General features: G+C 46.1%; 1 protein-coding gene across 1 annotated transcript in view; it reads left to right on the top strand.

The window, feature by feature from the left end:
* The window catches only part of map7d2b (MAP7 domain containing 2b), a 213,915-nt gene extending 197,038 nt beyond the window's left edge, over nucleotides 1-16,877 (top strand). The window contains exons 17-18 of the mRNA XM_078559598.1: nucleotides 13,003-13,292; nucleotides 14,343-16,877. Coding sequence (XP_078415724.1) covers nucleotides 13,003-13,292; nucleotides 14,343-14,350 — 298 coding nt within the window. The 3' untranslated portion in view covers nucleotides 14,351-16,877. The remainder of the gene's footprint in view (nucleotides 1-13,002; nucleotides 13,293-14,342) is intronic.
* Nucleotides 16,878-20,096: the final 3,219 nt, after the last annotated feature.

Raw genomic sequence — 20,096 nt, 5'->3', positions numbered from 1 at the left:
TATAGCTTATCGTCGTTAATAAATACTTACTGTTGAACTACCTGAGACTACAAATACCTTAATAAGACCTACTGAATTATGCTCAATACCTTACCACAGAACTCAGGGCAACAAAGCAGCTTAACCTGGGGCAGCAGAACATGCAACAACAACATGCCTTTTATTTAGTAAAACATCCTGAGGAGTATTATCAGACCAAAATTGGCACCTAACCAAAACCCAGGAGATATTGGGGCAGGTGATGATTGATAGCTCGGTGAATGAGGTAGATTTGAAGGAGAGCCAAAGGAGGAGTGAGAAATAGAGAGGTGGGAAAGGTTGAAGAAGGGAATTCCAGAGCTTAGGGCTGTGGCAGCTGAACATACAGCTCCAACAGTGGGGCAAAGAAAGTGGGGGACACACATGAGGCCTAATCCAGAGGAGCACAGAGTTCTCAGATGGTTGTAAAGCTGGAGGATGTTATTAAGATAGGGAGGGATGAGGCCATGGAGGAACTTGAACATGAGGATGAGAAATTTCAGTTTGAGGTACGCCATACTGGGATTGAGGTCAGTGGGTACAGGAGTGCTGGGTGAATATGACTTGGTGTGATTTAGGATACGGGACGCAGTGTTTCAGAGGCAGCCAGGTTTATGGAGGGTAGAGTATGGGATGCATTGGAATAGTGGAGTCTGAGGTAATGGATGAGAATTTCAGCAGGTGGGCTGAGGTGGGGTGGAGATGGGTAATGTCACGGAGATCGGGCTGAATTTTCAGCTCGGCGTGCACCCGACATGCATGAGCGTGAAATAGTGTGCGATGACGTCGGGTGAGTGTCCCGACATTATTGCACACTTGTGCGATATTTCGGTCACATGTGTATGCGGGAGTCGGCAGTCTGCCCGCTGATAATTAACAGGGCTGTTAAGCCCGTTAATTAATTGATTCAATTGAATTTTTCCCTCAAGCGGCCTTTGGATTTTTGAGGAAGCCTCAACCATGGGTTTCTGATGTTATTTAAAAATAAAGTAATAATGTTTAAATCTCATTTCTAACATGTCCCTGCTCATGTGACAGAGGGGGCATGTTTACCTTAATTTTAAAATCTTTATTTTTAATGTGATAAATCTTCAGCTCCCTGAGGCCGCTCTGTGCCTCCAGGAAGCTTCCAGTGAGTGCACCCACGCGCAGGCACTGACTTCCGCGCTCGCCCTCTCCCCGCCCAGGCAGCGCTGACTGTTTCAGCGCACAATTCAGCGCCCAATTAATATGCAGCGCTGAGTGATTCAGCGCCCAATTAATGGGCAGCCAGCGTGAAATTGCAGTCGGTGCCCGATCGCGGGCGGGGCAGTGTTGCCACTCCCTGGCCCACCTATTGCGCCTGCCCGACAAGGGGAAAGTCCTCCCACATAGAGCAGAAGATGAACTGAACTCAAGATGATGGCGAATATGCTTGAGACTGAAAATGGGCCAATATCAAACACGGGTGGCGTGAAAGTCATGTAGCAAGCATGGCAGAACTTGGGTTGTGGATTATCTGGCTTGTATTGAAGTTAAGATTTGAGCTGTTTTCTCATTACACAGTTCTAGTCTTAGGTTGTTCAACATGGTTTACCTGTGGGTTTTAAGAGAATCTCCAGCATAAACTGAACAGCTAGGTGGCTGACACATTTCAGGCTTTTGTTCCATTTTAGCACAAGTCTTACCATTCAGGAGCTACATATTGGTGAGGGGCAAAGGTTTAATACCTATCTAAATATCGACACTGAAATAATGTATAAAACAGATCGCTACGATGTATGGGTGTTTTATATTAGGGACGGCACCGTTCAGCAGACAATAAGAGATGGACTGTTACAGAAGACTGTGACAAATGTCCTGACAGTGTTTGGGAGTGTTCCAGTTAGCAGTAGCAAACAACAAACAACTTGCATTTATCTAGAGCCTTTCATGTAATCAAACATCCCAAGGCGCTACACAGGAGCATTATTAAACACCGAGCCACATAATGGGATAGGGCAGATGACCAAAAGCTTGGTCAAAAAGGTTGTTTTTAAGGAGGGCCTTAAAGGAACATAGAGAGGTGGAGAGGTTTAGGAGAGAATTCTCAGGCAACTGAAGGCACGGCCCCCAGTGGTGGAGTGATTAAAATCGGAATCGAGAGGCCAGAATTGAACACGGATATCTCAGAGGGTTATGGGGCTGACGGAAGTCAGACATATGGAAAGCAAGACCAGGAGGGGATTTGAAAACAAGGGTCAGAGTTTTAAAATCAAAGTATTGTTTAATGGGTAGACAGTGTAGGCCAGCGAGCACAGGGGTGATGGGTGGGTGACATTGGGTACGAGTTAGGATATGCAGCAGAATTTGGGTGACCTCCGAATTATGGAGGGTAGAATGTGGGAGACCAACCAGGAGTGCATTTGAATAGTCAAGTCTAGAGGTAACAAAGGGGTTGCTGAGGGTTTCAACAGCAGATGAAATGAGACGGGAAAGGTCGGATGTTATGGAGATGGAAAGAGGTGGTCTTAGCAATGGTGAGAGTATATGGTTGAAAGCTCAACTTGGGGTCAATATTGGGACACCAAGGCTGCAAACAGTGTGGTTCAGCCTTAGACAGGGAGAGAGATGGAGTTGCTGGTGAGGCCCAAAGACAATGGCTTCAATCTTCACAGAAACAGTGGCATAGGGATAATGAAACATAGAAGCCATAGAAAAGTTATGACACAGAAAGAAGCCATTCAGACCATCTTGTCTGCACTGGTTGAAAAACTAGGCACCTATTCTAATCCCACCTTCCAGCATCCAGTAATGTAATGTAATATTACTGCAATGTCACTGAACTAGTAACCCAGAGGCTCTGGGGACATTGGGTTCAAATCCCATATCGGCAGCTGGTGAAATTTAAATTTACTTAATAAAAGTCTGGAATATAAAGCTAGTGTCAGTAATAGTGACCATGACAACTACCGCCAATTGTTGTAAAAACCCATCAGGTTCACTGAGGCCCTTTAGGGAAGGAAATCTGCCATCCTTACCTGGTCTGGCCTATATGTAACTCCAGACCCACGGCAATGTGGTTGACTCGTAACTGCCCTCTGAAAATGTCCCAGCAAGCCACTCAGTTCAAGGGCAATTAGGGATGAGCAACAAATGCTGGCCTTGCCAGTGACACCCACATCCCATGAAAAAATAAACAATATTTAATTGGAGGAAAGTTCTGTTCATCCAGTACTGGATATTGGACAAGCAGTCTGATTGGAGACAGTGAAGGGGTCGAGAGAGATGTGTGTGGGTATTCTCATCGTACATGTGGAAGCTGATTAAATATTTTCAGATATATAAATAACTTACATTTATAGAAGGCCATTATGTTCCCAAAACACTTTAAAATTAATAAAGTATTTTGAAATTGAAGTCACTTGTAAGATGGGGAATGTAGCAGAGGCATTTGGACACAACAAGATCCCATAAGCTGCAATGTGGCAATGGCTGGATTATCTGCTTTAGTCATGTTTGTTGAAGGCTAATTGTTGGCCAGGTCACAGGCGAGAACTCCCCCTGCTCTTTGAAGTACTGAACTAGGAATTAGAGGGGATTTTGTGGTCAAGCCTCGAGAGTGGGACTTGAACCCACAACCTTATGACTCCGAGGCAAGAGTAACACCTTAAAAGCATCCTCAATTCTCGGATGGATTGATTGGTAAAGGGGCAGAGCTGCTGACCAGGAAAGGCAGCTTAGATAAAAGTAAAATACTGCGGATGCTGGAAATCTGAAATAAAAACAGAAAATGCTGGAAAAGCTCAGCAGGTCTGGCAGCATCTGTGGAGAGAAAGACGGAGTTAATGTTTTGAATCCGTATGACTCTTTACAGACTGGAAACATTAACTCTGTTTCTCTCTTCGGAGATGCTGTCTGACCTGCTGAGTTTTTCCAGCATTTTCTGTTTTTATTTGAGGAAAGATCATGTTTACTGATGAGGTGGAGCAGTGTTTTCCAAACTGTTTTCCAACATGACCCCATTTTAACACCTGAAACTTTTACCCCATCCCAGCAAATGTAAAACTGCAGTAAAGCAGAATAGTAACTTGCAGCCTATAATTATTAAAGTTCACATATAGATTAACATACAGTAATACATCATAAATATAAAAATCTGTGTTTATAGAGTGCTTTGTAAGGATGTTATTATTTTATATTCTCATTTACATTTCAGCCGAGCTCTCCATTCCCTGCGGATATAAGACACAGAGAAGCCCCCTCCCCAACATACACTGTAATCAGCCCCTCTCCCCCTCCCCCACACACACTGTAATCAGCCGCTCTCCCCCTCCCCCACACACACTGTAATCAGCCCCTCTCCCCCTCCCCCACACACACTGTAATCAGCCCCTCTCCCCCTCCCCCACACACACTGTAATCAGCCGCTCTCCCCCTCCCCCACACACACTGTAATCAGCCCCTCTCCCCCTCCCCCACACACACTGTAATCAGCCCCTCTCCCCTCCCCCACACACACTGTAATCAGCCCCTCTCCCCCTCCCCCACACACACTGTAATCAGCCCCTCTCCCACACACACTGTAATCAGCCCCTCTCCCTCCCCCACACACACTGTAATCAGCCCCTCTCCCCCTCCCCCACACACACTGTAATCAGCCCCTCTCCCTCCCCAACACACACTGTAATCAGCCCCTCTCCCCCTCCCCCACACACACTATAATCAGCCCCTCTCTCCCTCCCCCACACACACTGTAATCAGCCCCTCTCCCCCTCCCCCACACACACTATAATCAGCCCCTCTCCTCCTCCCCCACACACACTGTAATCAGCCCCTCTCTCCCTCCCCCCCACACACTGTAATCAGCCCCTCTCCCTCCCCAACACACACTGTAATCAGCCCCTCTCCCCCTCCCCCACACACACTGTAATCAGCCTCTCTCCCCCTCCCCCACACACACTGTAATCAGCCCCTCTCCCCCTCCCCCACACACACTGTAATCAGCCCCTCTCCCCCTCCCCCACACACACTGTAATCAGCCCCTCTCCCTCCCCCACACACACTGTAATCAGCCCCTCTCCCCCTCCCCCACACACACTGTAATCAGCCCCTCTCCCCCTCCCCCACACACACTGTAATCAGCCCCCTCTCCCCCTCCCCCACACACACTGTAATCAACCCCTCTCCCCCACCCCCACACACACTGTAATCAGCCCCTCTCCCCCTCTCCCACACACACTGTAATCTGCCCCCCCAAAAGTAGGTGGGGTGGGGGGGGGGGGCAGGGGGAGTTGAAAAATAAATAAAAGCAAGGTATTTAGCAAGTAGTGAGGAGTCCTGTGAAAGACTGCAGCAGCACACAGACAGTGATGTAGCAGATGCAATTTAACGTGAGTTGAGACATTTTGGGAGTAAAAGCAATGGCTTGTGATGTAACACTTACTAGGCAGACATTGAAGGATGTTGAGAGGTCTGTATCTGCTACCAGTGCTGTGTGTGCACAGTTCTCGTGTTTTACCCTGTTACGCATTGCGAGCGACAGGGTAGGCAGCAGCCAGGAGCAGAGACACTGATCAAACAGTTCATAAACAAGACAGCAGCAATGCTGCGAGTTAAGGTGCTTCATGTTGCCAGCTTCTCATGGTTTATAAAACAGGCAGATTTTATTTAGACCAGGAAGACAGTTTTTCCACCTTGATCTTAGTGTCTGTCACTATTTAGCCATGGCCAGTAAAAGCCCTGCACTGGCAACAGGGCCACCTATGTACATTTAAAACACACCACTCCCCTTCTTCCTTACAAATATATTTTTAAAATATTAGCAGGTGCCTGTCCTTATCATGAAGACACTTTTTTTTCTTTTATTCTTTCATGGGATGTGGGTGTCGCTGTCAATGCCGGCATTTATTGCCTATCCCTAATTGCCCCTGAACTGAGTGGCTTGCTCGGCCATTTCAGAGGGCAGTTAAGAGTCAACCACATTGCTGTGGGTCTGGAGTTACATGTAGGCCAGACTGGGATAAAAGGCAGATTTTCTTCCCGAAAGGACACCAGTGAACCAGATGATTTTTTACAACAATTGGTGATAGTTTTGTGGTGATCAATACTGAGGCTAGCTTTACATTCCAGATTTATTACTGAATTCAAAGCCCATCAACTTTTTTTTAATACATTCACGAGATGTGGACTTTGCTGGCTGGGCCAGCATTTATTGCCCATCCCCAGTTGCCCTTGAGAAGGTGGTGATGAGCTGCCTTCTTGAAACGCTGCAGTCCATGTGGTGTAGGTACACCCACAGTGCTGTTAGGGAGGGAGTTCCAGGATTTTGACCCAGTGACAGTGAAGGAACGGGGATATATTTCCAAGTCAAGATGGTGAGTGACTTGGAGGGGAACTTCCAGGCGGTGGTGTTCCCATTTATCTGCTGCCCTTGTCATTCTAGATGGTAGTGGTTGTGAGTTTGGAAGGTGCTGTCAAAGGAGCCTTGGTGAATTCCTGCAGTGCATCTTGTAGATGGTACACTCTGTTACTACTGTGCGTTTGTGGTGGAGGGAGTGGATGTTTGTGGATGTGGTGACAATCAAGCAGACTGCTTTGTCCTGGACGGTGTCAAGCTTCTTCAGTGTTGTAGGAACTACACTCATCCAGGCAAGTGGGAAGTATTCCAGCACACTCCTGACTTGTGCCTTGTAGATGGTGGACAGGCTTTGGGGAGTCAGGGGGTGAGTTACTCTCTGCCGGATTCCTAGCCTCCGACCTGCTCTTGTAGCCACAGTATTTATATGGCTAGTCTAGTTCAGTTTCTGGTCAATGGTAACTCCCAGGATGGTGATGGTGGAGGATTCAGTGATGGTAATGCCATTGAGCATCAACAGGCGATGGTTGGATTCTCTCTTGTTGGAGATGGTCATTGCCTGGCACTTGTGTGGCGCGAATTTTACTTGCCAATTGTCAGCCAAAGCCTGGATATTGTCCAGGTCTTGCTGCATTTGGACATGGACTGCTTCAGTATCTGAGGAGTAGCGAATGGTGCTGAACATTGTGCAATCATCAGTGAACCTCCCCACTTCTGACGTTATGGTGGAAGGAAAGTCATTGATGAAGCAGCTGAAGATGGTTGGACCTAGGACACTACCCTGAGGAATTCCTGCATGATGTACTGGAGCTGAGATAACTGACCTCCAACAACCACAACCATCTTCCTATGTGCTAGGTATGACTCCAACCAGTGGAGAGTTTTCCCCCTGATTCCCATTGACTTCAGATTTGCTAGGGCTCCTTGATGCCACACTTGGTCAAATGCTACCTTGATGTCAAGGGCAGTCACTCTCACCTCACCTTGGGAGTTCAGCACTTTTGTCCACGTTTGAACCAAGGCTGTAATCAGTTCAGGAGCTGAGTGGCCCTGGCGGGATCCAAACTGGGCGTCAGTGATCAGATTATTGCTAAGCAAGTGCCGCTTGATAGCACTGTTGATGACCCCTTCCGTTACTTTAATGATGATGGAGAGTAGACTGATGGGGCTGTAATTGGCCAGGTTGGATTTGTCCTACTTTTTGTGTACAGGACATACCCAGGCAATTTTCCACATAGCCGGGTAAATGCCAGTGTTGTAGCTGTACTGGAACAGCTTGGCTAGGGATGTGGCAAGTGAGCACAAGTCTTCAGTACTATTGCCAGGATATTGTCAGGGCCCATAGCCTTTGCAGTATCCAGTGCCTTAGCCATTTCTTGATATCACGTGGAGTGAATTGAATTGGCTGAAGACAGGCATCTGTGATTATGGGGCCTCTGGAGGAGGCCGAGATGGATCATACACTCGGCACTTCTGGATGAAGATTGTTGCAAATGCTTCAGCCTTATCTTTTGCACTGATGTGCTGGGCTCCTCCATCATTGAGGATGGGGATATTTGTGGAGCCTGCTCCTCCAGTGAGTTGTTTAACTGTCCACCACCATTCACGACTGGATGTGGCAGGATTGCAGAGCTTAGATCTGATCCGTTGGTTGTGGGATCGCTTAGCTCTGTCTATCACTTGCTGCTTATGCTGTTTGGCATGGAAGTAGTCCTGTGTTGTAGCTTCACCAGGTTGAGACCTCATTTTTAGGTATGCCTGGTGCTGCTCCTGGCATGCCCTCCTGAACCAGGTTTGATCCCCTGGTTTGATGGTAATGGTAGAGTGGGGGATATACTGGGCCATGAGGTTACAGATTGTGTTTGAGTACAATTCTGCTGCTGCTGATGGCCCACATCGCCTCATGGATGCCCAGTCTTAAGTTGCTCGATCTGTTTGAAATCTATCCCATTTAGCACAGTGGTAGTGCCACACAACACGATGGAAGGTATCCTCAGTGTGAAGGCGGGACTTTGTCTCCACAACGACTGTGCGGTGGTCACTCCTACCAATACTGTCATGGACAGCTGCATCTGCAGGTTGGTGAGAATGAGGTCAAGTATGTATTCCCCTCTTGTTGGTTCCCTTGCCACCTGCCGCAGACCCAGTCCAGCAGCTATGTCATTTAGGACTCGGCCAGCTCGGTCAGTAGTGGTGCTGCCGAGCCAATCTTGGTGATGGACATTTTGCCCCACCCAGAATACATTCTGCACCCTTGCCACCCTCAGTGCTTCCTCCAAGTGGTGTTCAACATGGAGGAGCACTGATTCATCAGCTGAGGGAGGGCGGTACATTGTAATCAGCAGGAGGCTTCCTTGTCCATATTTGGCCTGATGCCATGAGACTTCATGGGGTCCGGAGTGGATGTTGAGGACTCCCAGGGCAACTCCCTCCTGGCTGTATACCACTGTACCGGCACCTCTGCTGGGTCTGTCCTGCGAAGTGGTACAGTTGATGGTGGAGTCTGGGACATTATCTCTAAGGTATGATTCCGTGAGGATGCTTTGTTGCTTGACTAGTCTGTGAGACAGCTCTCCCACTTTTGGCACTAGCCCCCATTAGGACTTTGCAGGGTCGACAGGGCCGAGTTTGCCGTTGTTGTTTCCGGTGCCTAGGTCGATGCCTGGTGGTCCGCCTGGTTTCATTCCTTTCTCGCATCTTGTCGTGGCTTGTTACAACTGAGTGGCTCGGCCATTTAAGTCACACGTAGGGCCAGGCCAGACCAGGTAAGGACAGCAGATTTCCTCCCCTAAAGGGCATTAGTAAACCAGATGGGTTTTTACAACACAAAACAATGGTTTCATGGAATTTTTATTGAATTCAAATTCCACCATCTGCCGAGGTGGGATTTGAACCCCGGTCCCCAGAGCATTACCCTGGGTCTCTGGATTACTAGCCCAGTGACAATACCACTACATCACTGCCTCCTCACTGCTGTGGTAGGATTTGAACTCAATGTCCCCAGCGCATTAGCCAACAATACTGTGTACTGGACTGACATCATGTCACAATTATCTGGTGCTTGGGCACTGACCAGTTTGTTAAGACCAAACTGAGCTTTCGCAACCTCAGAACATCATTTATTAATTAGTCTCCCTGCGAGAGATCAGTTGTCAAGGCATTAAGGAAGCAAAATAACATTTGAAGACTGCAGCATATGTTGTGTGATCGAATCTCCAGGGTCTAGTCCGTGTTGGCAACCCTAGTTATATACCATTAAGTTAACACTGAAAAAGATAATACTGAAAAAATATTGCCACAAAAACAATAACGCTTTCTGGCAAGCTGGGCGCAGCGGAGTGATGTGATTGGATTTTTGCACGTGCGCGGACCAGTGCACATGCACAGACAGGTATCGGTGGCCATCTTACATTGGAAAGAGACACAGCATATGGAGAAACAGAGAGACCTAGCGTTGTAAAGACATCATTCACTGAATGTGCAGGTTGGTAGCCATAAAAATGAGTGGCAGCATTGTCTCTTTGGAAACAGAGACCTAGAATATAAGGAGAGAGTTGAGATATTGGGTAAGTCCAAATTGTTAATATTTCACTGAGTTACTGATTAGTGCATGAGCAATCTCAGCAATTCTTTGGAGATTTATAAATACTGGATCACCTGAGCCTAATTTCACAATTGTTTAAAAAAACACATTTACAATGTGACCTACTGCCGTTAAGAGAATTTTAACTGGCAGGAACAAGGGGGCTGGGGCCTGTTTCTGCAGTGTTCTCATGCACTAATCAGTAACTCACAGTGAAATATTAACAAATACTTTCTGTTGAAGATGAGACTATTTAAACCATTCACCCCAATTTTTAAGGGGTGGAAGGTCATGGGGACATGGTGGGAAGACAAGGGGTAAGTTGCTGCCCCCATCTTAATGCCCCTTCCACCTCCCCTTTCTGCTTGACAAAGAGAGTTAAATTCAGGAATCTTTGACAGACTAATAAAATACTAAACAAAAACAGAATTACCTGGAAAAACTCAGCAGGTCTGGCAGCATCGGCGGAGAAGAAATCAGTTAACGTTTCGAGCCTTCATGGCCCTTCGGCAGAACTGAAGCATAGTTAGGAGAAGGGAGAAATATTTCTCCCTTCTCCTAACTATGCTTCAGTTCTGCCGAAGGGCCATGAAGGCTCGAAACGTTAACTGATTTCTTCTCCGCCGATGCTGCCAGACCTGCTGAGTTTTTCCAGGTAATTCTGTTTTTGTTTTGGATTTCCAGCATCCGCGGTAGCTTTTAGCTAATAAAATACTAAACTGACTGCTCTGCCCTCTTATGTTTGTCTACTCTTCCCTCACGTGGTTTCTGCTTCAATCTCTCCCCATTATGAAACTCTTCCTGCTCCGTATCCTAAGAGCTGTCTCCTTAACCTCTCGCCATCATTCTCTCAGTGACAGTTTATTTGATAACACTTGGGCCAGCATCTTCGGGTTGGTAAGCGGGGGCGGGGCCCACTCACTGATGCGGGATGATGTCGGCCAACGTCACCCTGTCAGTTGGGCGGGCACGCATCCAAGTCAGCTGTGCGCCCGCCAACCTGTCAACGGCCTATTTAGGCCATTCAAAAAACAATTAAGCTCATTTAGTGGACCTGCCCACCCAACCTTAGGGTTGGTGGGCAGGTCGGGAACCCTGGCGGCCATCTGAAAAAGCATGAAACCTCACCCACGGGCGGGATGAGATTGCATTGCTGAATCAAAAAATTACCATTCACTTTTACTTAAAGTTATGTCCATGTCCCAACTCATTGTCACATGAGGGGACATGAATGGTGAATGAAATTTTCACTGCAGTAACTTTTTTACTTTGGGAACCGATCTCCCTGAGGCAGCACTCCACGGAATCACATTGTGCAGAACAGGCCCTTCAGCCCATCGAGTCTGCACCAACACATAAGAAACACTTGACCTACCTACCTAATCCCTTTTACCAGCACTTGGCCCATAGCCTTGAATGTTATGACATGCCAAGTGCTTAACCAGGTACTTTTTAAAGCATGTGAGGCAACCCGCCTCCACCACCCTCCCAGGCAGCGCATTCCAGACCGTCACCACCCTCTGGGTTAAAAAGTTTTTCCTCACATCCCCTCTAAACCTCCTGCCCCTCACCTTGAACTTATGTCCCCTTGTGACTGACCCTTGAACTAAGGGGAACAGCTGCTCCCTATCCACGCTGTCCATGCCCCTCATAATCTTGTACACCTCGATCAGGTCGCCCCTCAGTCTTCTCTGCTCCAACGAAAACAACCCAAGTCTATCCAACCTCTCTTCATAACTTAAATGTCTCATCCCAGGCAACATCCTGGTGAATCTCCTCTGCACCCCCTCCAGTGCAATCACATCCTTCCTATAATGTGGCGACCAGAACTGCACACAGTACTCCAGCTGTGACCTCCCTACTTTTGTCATCTATGCCTCGATTGATGAAGGCAAGTGTCCCATAAGCCTTTTTCACCACCCCACTAACATGCCCCTCCGCCTTCAGAGATCTATGGACACACACGCCAAGGTCCCTTTGTTCTTCAGAACTTCCTAGTGCCATGCCATTCATTCAATACTTGCAAGTCAGCTGTGTCAGTTAGTCTCAGGGAGATCGAAGTGCACTTCCGATTTTAGGAATCCCCCTCTGCCCGCACAGGGAGTGCACAGCGCTTTAAGTGCCAATTAAGGCCCATTCACTAAAAATGGCGGCATGCCCCCAATTAGGAGTGCCGATTGGAGGGCCGCCCGCCCCTGCACTTCCCTACTGATGGGGGGAAAACTTTGTCCTTGGTCACCATAAATGATGCACAACCAGAGGAAATAGACTTCCTCCAGTCACTCCATTCAAACCCTTTGCTTAAAATATTCTCATCAAACCTCCTCACCACATAGTTAGAGGAGTGAGCTGCAGGATATATTGACAATGCGATCACATACCTAGGTTACTATCAGATCAGGCATGATCTTATTGAATGGCGGAGCAAGCTCAAGGAGCTGACTGGCCTACTCCTGCTCCTTGTTGGTATGTTTGTATACCTATATTGGGCAGTATTCTCTCCTGTGTCTCAGCCAACACTTGTCTCTGAACTAAACCTAAAACAGATTACCTGGTCATGATTACTGTTTGTGGGAGTTTGCTGTGTGCAAATTAGCCGCCACATCTCCCTGCACGGCCACACCGATGGCAGTTTGGAAATATTCCACTGAAGTACTTTGGGACTTGTAGTGTCATGAAACCTGTTCAATAAATGGAAGCACTTTCTATTTCCTGTAAGTAAAAATGCATGGATAAAAACCACAGTTTACTTTGTGTAATACTTGTTTGGCAGACACAATAGGCTTGAAGTTAGGCTGTAGGTTGTATGAATGCACAAACACATTCAGATTGAGTCATTCCCTCATCTATTCAAATGGTGACAATAATTCATTTAAAATTAACGTTGTAGTACTTTTGAGGTGGAAGGAATTTTATACAAACATCTTAATCATTGGTATGGCCATGCCATAACTTAGAATCAGTGTCTGTTACTCAGCCACATGTCTCTAATGAAAGAATGTCAGGGATCTGCAACCTTGAGGTGATGGTGACTTATAAAAGCGGGCTGCTCATTTCATTCTGAGTGTTTCTTTTTGGTGTCTAGCCCTATGTCAAAGGACGATGGTATTTCTATCCCCGAGTTCTCCCCACTCAATGAGGTGAGCCATGTCGTTGAACTGGAGAAGGAGCAAAATGGGTTGAGTGACGCCCAGGCAGTTGAAGATCTCATCGACCTGACGGTTCATTCAACCTACACCAAGTTATCCCGGGACACGATGAGCTTGGATGACTGTAACAAGAACTTGATTGAAGGGCGGTGCATTTCGATGGAGAACCCTCTTATCACTTCACTGACTAAATCTGTTGAGGAAACCCATATACAAACATCAGCAGGTAAATCATACCAGCAGTTAATGAAAGAAGTGAACCTGCTTAGTACAGGTGGAGCTGCCCAGTAATCTAATTAGCTTAGATAGTTGATTCCTCAACTCCGGATGGAGGATTATGTTGGGTTTATATAGAATTTTGTCACATACCCCCACATAGGGGCAATAGGGATATTATAGGGTATTGCCACATACCCCCACATGGGAAGGGGGGCGGTGAGCAGTGTCAGGGGCTGGGGGGCGGTGAGCAGTGTGAGGGGCGAGGGGTGAGCCGTGTCAGGAAGGGTGACAGGCCTGTTTTAAAATGATGCAAGCCAGTGATCTGAAGGCAGACATTAAAGAGCATGTCTTCAGCACATGGCAAGGAAGGGGCTGTGACTTCACCACTCAGCCTCCCCCTTATGCTTGTTGCTGGGCTGAAGTTAGGATCAGGACCAGAATGTCCAAAGGGCCATTGTATACAAACCATTTGTTATCACTTCATTAACCATCCATAATTGAAGATTGTCACAACTGCTCTGGCTCTAACCTGTATAACTACTGTACAATAAAGATGTGGATATATCTGTGAAAAGCTTGAAGGTCATAGAACCAATTTGCTCTTCTGGGGAAGGGGCAGTTGTACATTTCAAGACCAGAGTTGATCAGATTTTTGTTGTGAGGGCTATGGAACAAAGATGGGTAAATGGGGTTGAGATGTAGATCGGCCCTGACCTGATTGAATGGTGGAACATGCTTGAGGGGCTGAATGGACTATTGCTGTTATAAAAACAGAAAATGCTGGAAAAACTCAGCAGGTCTAGCAGCATCTATGGAGAGAGAAACAGAGTTAACGTTTCAAGTCCATGTGACCCTTCTTCAGAGCTGTTGCTGGTCCTGTGTTTCTATGAATTTTAATGTTGGCCATATAGAGCTGAATTTTGAATAATGCCTATGAAAGAACATTTCTTCATTCAAGTTTTTCATAATAAGGTGATCATATCTTTTGAATAAAATACTGGTGCAAAAATGTTTACTGTAACCTCAAAACTAACGAGTTGCTTTTGTCTTTTCCCAGAGTTCTGAACAATAAGGTAGGATGCAAAAGACTTGCTTCAATCAGTCCAACATCACTATGATCCCGAAGACTGCGTTACCTTAAGAAGATTCATGTAGCCTTTATGGACATGTTGGAGTAACTAACAGTAATCCTTCACGCAACAGTTCAAATCATCCGTATTAGATGCAGATCTTTCTTTTTTAACAAATATGATTCTGTAAATGTTGTCCCTGGCCAGAGTGGTCAGTTACAACAACAGCCTTGAGCGTCATTCATCCTGCAATTAAATTACTACAGTGAAAGCTCACTCATGTTTACTGTGATAACAATTTCTAATAATCCCTCTATCAGTCAGATGAAATGTTACCCACATTTTAAGACAGATGTGAATCTCAATGATAATTACGTAGCTTTTGCTGGCTTCTCCTATTTCTTGGTGTTTTTTTTAAGTTAATATTGAAACCTACTTAGTGAATTTCCCCAGAGAAGTGTTTGTTCAATTGCAGTTTGAATGGGTCTTGCAGTAATGCACAGTATGGATTAAGGGACATTGTAGAATGTGTTTTAGAAAACTCAGGTATTCTTCCGTGGTAACTGAATGTTAATTTTGAAGTGGATGTTAAAACTGTTTTATTATGATTCTCAAAGCATTATTGCACCATACTTAATTATAGTTTTTTTTTTATAAATGAATGTTTTCCATAACCGGGAACTAGAACCTTTCTTAATTTCTATGGTAAAATGGATTTGCGCAACCCTTCTCATCTTCAGTTGCTAAGTTAGTATTAAGTATCTAAGTGCAGTATTATATTTGGTTTACTGCTATTTATAGACCTTTAAGATCAAATGTCCTTAAAACAACACAATATTGTGCCTCTTGTGAAAGCACTACATTAGCCAAAAACAAAGCATATTTTGCTGCAACTTGCCACCTAGTAAGTCTTTTTTGAAAAGTTGAGCCACCCACTTGTGAGAAATCAGATTTACAAGCCTACAATAAAAGACTGACAGCTGCAATGACCTCCCAAGAAGGCAAATCTGACTTCAAATTGTACAATCAAGTATACAAAGAAATGTAAACGGGCACCTTTAAACGTGCTCTCGTTACATTAAGCATTGTGCTGCAAAGGAGTTTCTGTAGCCACTGTGGAAGACAATACTTGGTCTAGTTTGCATCAAGCACTCTGTCTGAGGTACTTATGTGCTTTACAATCACCCTGTGAAGTTCAAAGAGAATAGTAGTATAGTTAAAATACACCAAACAATATAATCAATTATGTAGGTTTGATGTTAATCCTGTAATTGTAACTTATTCCTAAAAAGTAACCAAACATATTTGTAGATACAGATTGGGTTGCTAACACTGCAGGGTTGTCCTAGAATCTGCAGGAATTGAGAAGATTAATCTTCTGGACACAACTGCGAGAAAAACCCAGAAGAAAAGTCACAGGGATGTGAAAAATATTGCAGTTAATCTTCATAAAATGTGGGAGATGGGAAAGTGACTGCTTGACTGAACAGGTCAGGTGATGCAACCAACAGGAGACTACGTGCAACCAGAGTTAGCAACCCTAGGCTCAAAACTTTCAGCCAAAGCAGCTGATCAGGTACCTCACATCCCTCACCCCGATTTCCTCTGTAGAGGTTGTATCTACTCAGAATGACTGACAATCCCACCTTTTTGATGACGGGGAGCTCCTAATTTCACTCTGTTCTTTTCTTATGTTTGCTTTTTGCTGCAAAAGCTACCTGATGATAATTGTAGATGGTTAACTATGGGTGAGGAAACCAGAGTAGACAGTCCATAAGAGTTTGTGAATGAAAACAAAATGATCAAATGTAAAGCAAACACCGGCAAGTGAGGTACAGAGCACAAAGGAGGATGTGTATTTTAGCAGAGTGGATGCCTGGCTTTGTCCTCAATGGTAGCACAGGGTGTAGGTGCCTTGCATGTAGGGCTTGGTTAGGCAGGCCTCGCCTGTACAAACCAGGTGCCACTGACTTTCAAGGCCTATTGGATAATCTGTGTTCTCCACAGTATTCAGACATTTCCGTAGGGTTGGTTGCCTGTCACTGAAAAATTCTCAGCTGTTCATCACCAAGAAAAGCAGTGCGTTTCTTTTGGGAAATCTAAATGTGTATGTGGCCAAATCTACATCGCTGGCTTAACCTCTCACGAAACAGCTGTCTATTGGCTTCTGTAGGGTAGAATAACTTGCATTTCAGTGCTTATTAGGACAATGCCTAACTACTACACTGTTGCTAATTGCGTGTGGCATACACACACACACAGACACACACACACACGGGTCGTGTTGATTCAATGCACTAAATTGATCCATTCTGTCAATGGATTGTCAACACCATGAAGTTTGCATGCCACGTTAGAGTCTGTACAAATGATCTTATTTCAAGATGCCATGTACCACTTTCGCTGAACAATAACACCTTTGCCTGTGTACAATAGCTTGTGTAGTTGCTGATGCGCTGAATACTCCTGTCATAATGCACAGCATGTGTGTGTAATGCATCAATAAATTTTTATTCAAAACACTTGCAGACTGTGCCACTTGTACTGTTGAAATCATCACTCTTAAACAGAAGGGGTAAGCCATGATTAAAAGATTTTTTTTTTGCAAAAGCCTTTAAAGTTAGGACTGATTGCACCAAAGGAAGAGAGGGGCTAAAGGAAGAGAGAATCCTCCATTGTTCCAACCCGAAGGCTGATATTCCACTGAATGTGATTTTTAGCACAATGGTTCATGCACAACATAAAATTCCTACATTGCCATTTTCAACAGGTTATTGAGTTTGCTTCTTTCAATTCGTTGTTGGGATGTGGCAATGCCAGCATTTATTGGCCACCCCTAGATGCCCAATAAGAAGACAGTGATACAGTGATGGGCTGTCTGCTTGAAACCTTCTAGTCCATATGGTTTAGGTAAATCCACAGTGCTATTAGATAGGGAGTTACAAGTCTAAACCCAGGGATGATGAAGGAATGGCAATATATGTTGAAGTTTGGAATGGGTGTGTGAATTGGAGATGATGGTGTTATATTCATTCATGGGATATGAGCATTGTTGGTGAGGCCAGCATTTGTTTCCCATCCCTAATTGCTCTAGAAGGTGGTGGTGGTTTGATAACCGTGGTGGGCTCTGGCCTAATGGGGATTTCCTGCACTGGTGCAGGGCATCCTCCTCAGCCTTGCCTAGTGGAGGCAGTGGACAGACGGGATGAAGAAAGGCCACTCACCATCAATGTGTCCTGAAAGATTGCCCCTGGGACAGCTGGCACATGCTCCCCCCCCCCCCCCCCCCTCCCCAATCTCAGTGGTTGATGGCACTTCCCTGTATCCCTGAGGAGAAGGCACACCTGGAGGAGGTCCAGGTGCCTCGCCCCCACCCCCCCCCCTTCACCTGCCCACTGCTGTATGGAGTTCATGGTTAAGAGTTCCGAATGCAGTTCCAAGCACATTTGGGTTGAATGCTTAACCTGGCTCTCCATGGCAGCCGTCATCCTCTCCAAGTTCATTGCCTGAGACATGGCCGAATTCATGGCTAGTATGGACTCCTCCATTGCCCGTGCAAAGCTGCACATAATATCTCCACCATATATTCCCCTACCTTTAGCTGTATGTCCAGCAGGCTGCTTGTGGCTGTGACTAGAGGTCTGTAATGTGTGTGGGGCTCAGCAGGGGTGTGTATCCCAGCAATCCTCCAAGTGTCAGGGGGCTCAGCTGTCACAGTCTCCCTCAGCTGTGGGAACGTGTATGCAATGTGCTCACAGCCTGCTCCCAATTCTAAACGTGAACCCTCTGCGACCTGTGTGGGTATAACTGTGCTGCTGGAGGTTGTGAAAGAGGCATTGAAAAGACATCCTCTGGGTCAGTAGGTTAATCGTCCACAGAGGTGGAGCCTTTAGGCTCTTGCAGTGACTCTGGCCTGGGCTTGGGATTGCAAGGACCTGTAGTGGAAAGCGAAAAGAACCACTTGAAGGACCAGCACAGCATAAGCGCATCACATTTCCTCGTATACCTCCTGTGGGCCCATATGCTCTCCTCTCCTACGATCTGCAGTGTCTCTTCCTCAGCAGGGCTGAGCAGCTCAAGGGCAGGCACTTCTCCTGCAGTCCTTGCCCTTTCCCTCAAATCTGTACCACTTGCCTGACATCTTGGACGAGTAGTGCCGCCGGTCGCATCAGCAGGTCGGTTCCTCCCAGGGGCCAATAACGACGATTGGGATCTAGATGGCGAGGCGACCATGAACAATGGGAGCAAAAACAAAAATACTGGAAAAACTCAGCAGGTCTGACAACATCTGTGGAGAGGATTACAGTTAACGATTCGAGTCCGTACGACTCTTCATCAGAACAATGGGAGGACTGAGACAAGGGGGGGCAAACCATCCCAGTAAAATGGGCCCATGATCAAATGGTAGATAAACCAAACAACAGTGTGGGGGTGGGGGGAGGCACTACCAGGGACACAATGATAGTGCCATTTACAACTACCTAGAGACAAATGTTATTCAATGAATTGCCCACCTCTTTGGTGCTTTTGAAGGGACTTGGACATGATGGGGTGGGGGTAGGGGGCGGAGGGTGGGTTGGCAGGACACGAAAGAATAATAAGGTGGGGAGTTATGGGGGAGAAGTTTGCTGGGTGTCCGAGGGTGATGAGCGGTGCAATAAGAAATGAACAACCCTGATAGAATGGAGATGAACAGGAAAGTTGTGGCCGTGATGCAGAGTGTCCCTGTATATCCAGGAGGCTGGTTTTAAAGCTCACCCATGCCTGCATTATGACCTGACCGCTGAATCCACCAATGAGTACCTGCCCCAGCTGCGAGATCGCATGCTTCTCACGTTCCCACTGCCGGCCCTTTAAATTTTAATTATAATTGTGTGTGTGCCGGCTCCCGATGGGCAAGCAGAAGTCCCTTGGTCATGATTGGATGGTATAATCATGGATATGTGTTTTGAATATGATTGGATAGTATAATCATGTGTACGTGCCTTGAATGTAATAGGATAACCTAATCGTGTGTAAATGAATACAACTGGATAACGATGTTAGAGTAAGAAGTATGTCAACTAATGATTGGTATATTCAAATGATCTATGATCTGCAAGGGTGTTAAGTCATGGAATGTAGCTGATCGGAGAGCTTGTACACCATTCTGTAAATGGATGCAGCTGCCCTGCTTTTGCTTGAATAAACTGGTGTCAAGAAGATTGAGTCTTGTTTGGTCTCCGTGGAATCGGAGGGTGTTTAATGCTCCCTTTCAGTCGGCAGGATCTACCTGGACCTCTGCAAAGGTGGAACAATGATCTGGTGAGTATATTTCATTTGAAAGTACTCTCCGGTTGTTTGCATCAGACTAGAGCAGAGGTCTAATAGGGCGGATCTGAACTCTAGACCAGAGACTCAAACAGGCTGGGACAATTGAGTCCCAGGGGATGACTGGATCCTGGTTAGGAAACTAGGGCACGTAATAGCGACAGCTGAGAAAATGGAACTCAAGTTTGTTGCAGAATGGGGAAGTGAGGGAACTATGTCTCTTTCCCCTCACCCGGAAAAAATAGGAAGTTGATTAGCAGAATGAGAAAACAAGATCGGCGACCAAGGGATTCACCACAACGCTCTAAGGAGTGGTGGAAAGCTCAGACGAGTGACAGAACCAATCAGGCTATAGTCCTTATCTTGAGCCTGTAACTACAACAAATCAAACTAATACAAAAACATCTTGGTCGAGTAGTGCCGGTCGCATC

Source organism: Cetorhinus maximus, chromosome 16, assembly GCF_964194155.1.
Source record: "Cetorhinus maximus chromosome 16, sCetMax3.hap1.1, whole genome shotgun sequence".
Lineage (NCBI taxonomy): Eukaryota > Metazoa > Chordata > Chondrichthyes > Lamniformes > Cetorhinidae > Cetorhinus > Cetorhinus maximus.
Note: the sequence above shows the minus strand (reverse complement) of the source record. Positions and strands in the feature narration are given on the sequence as shown.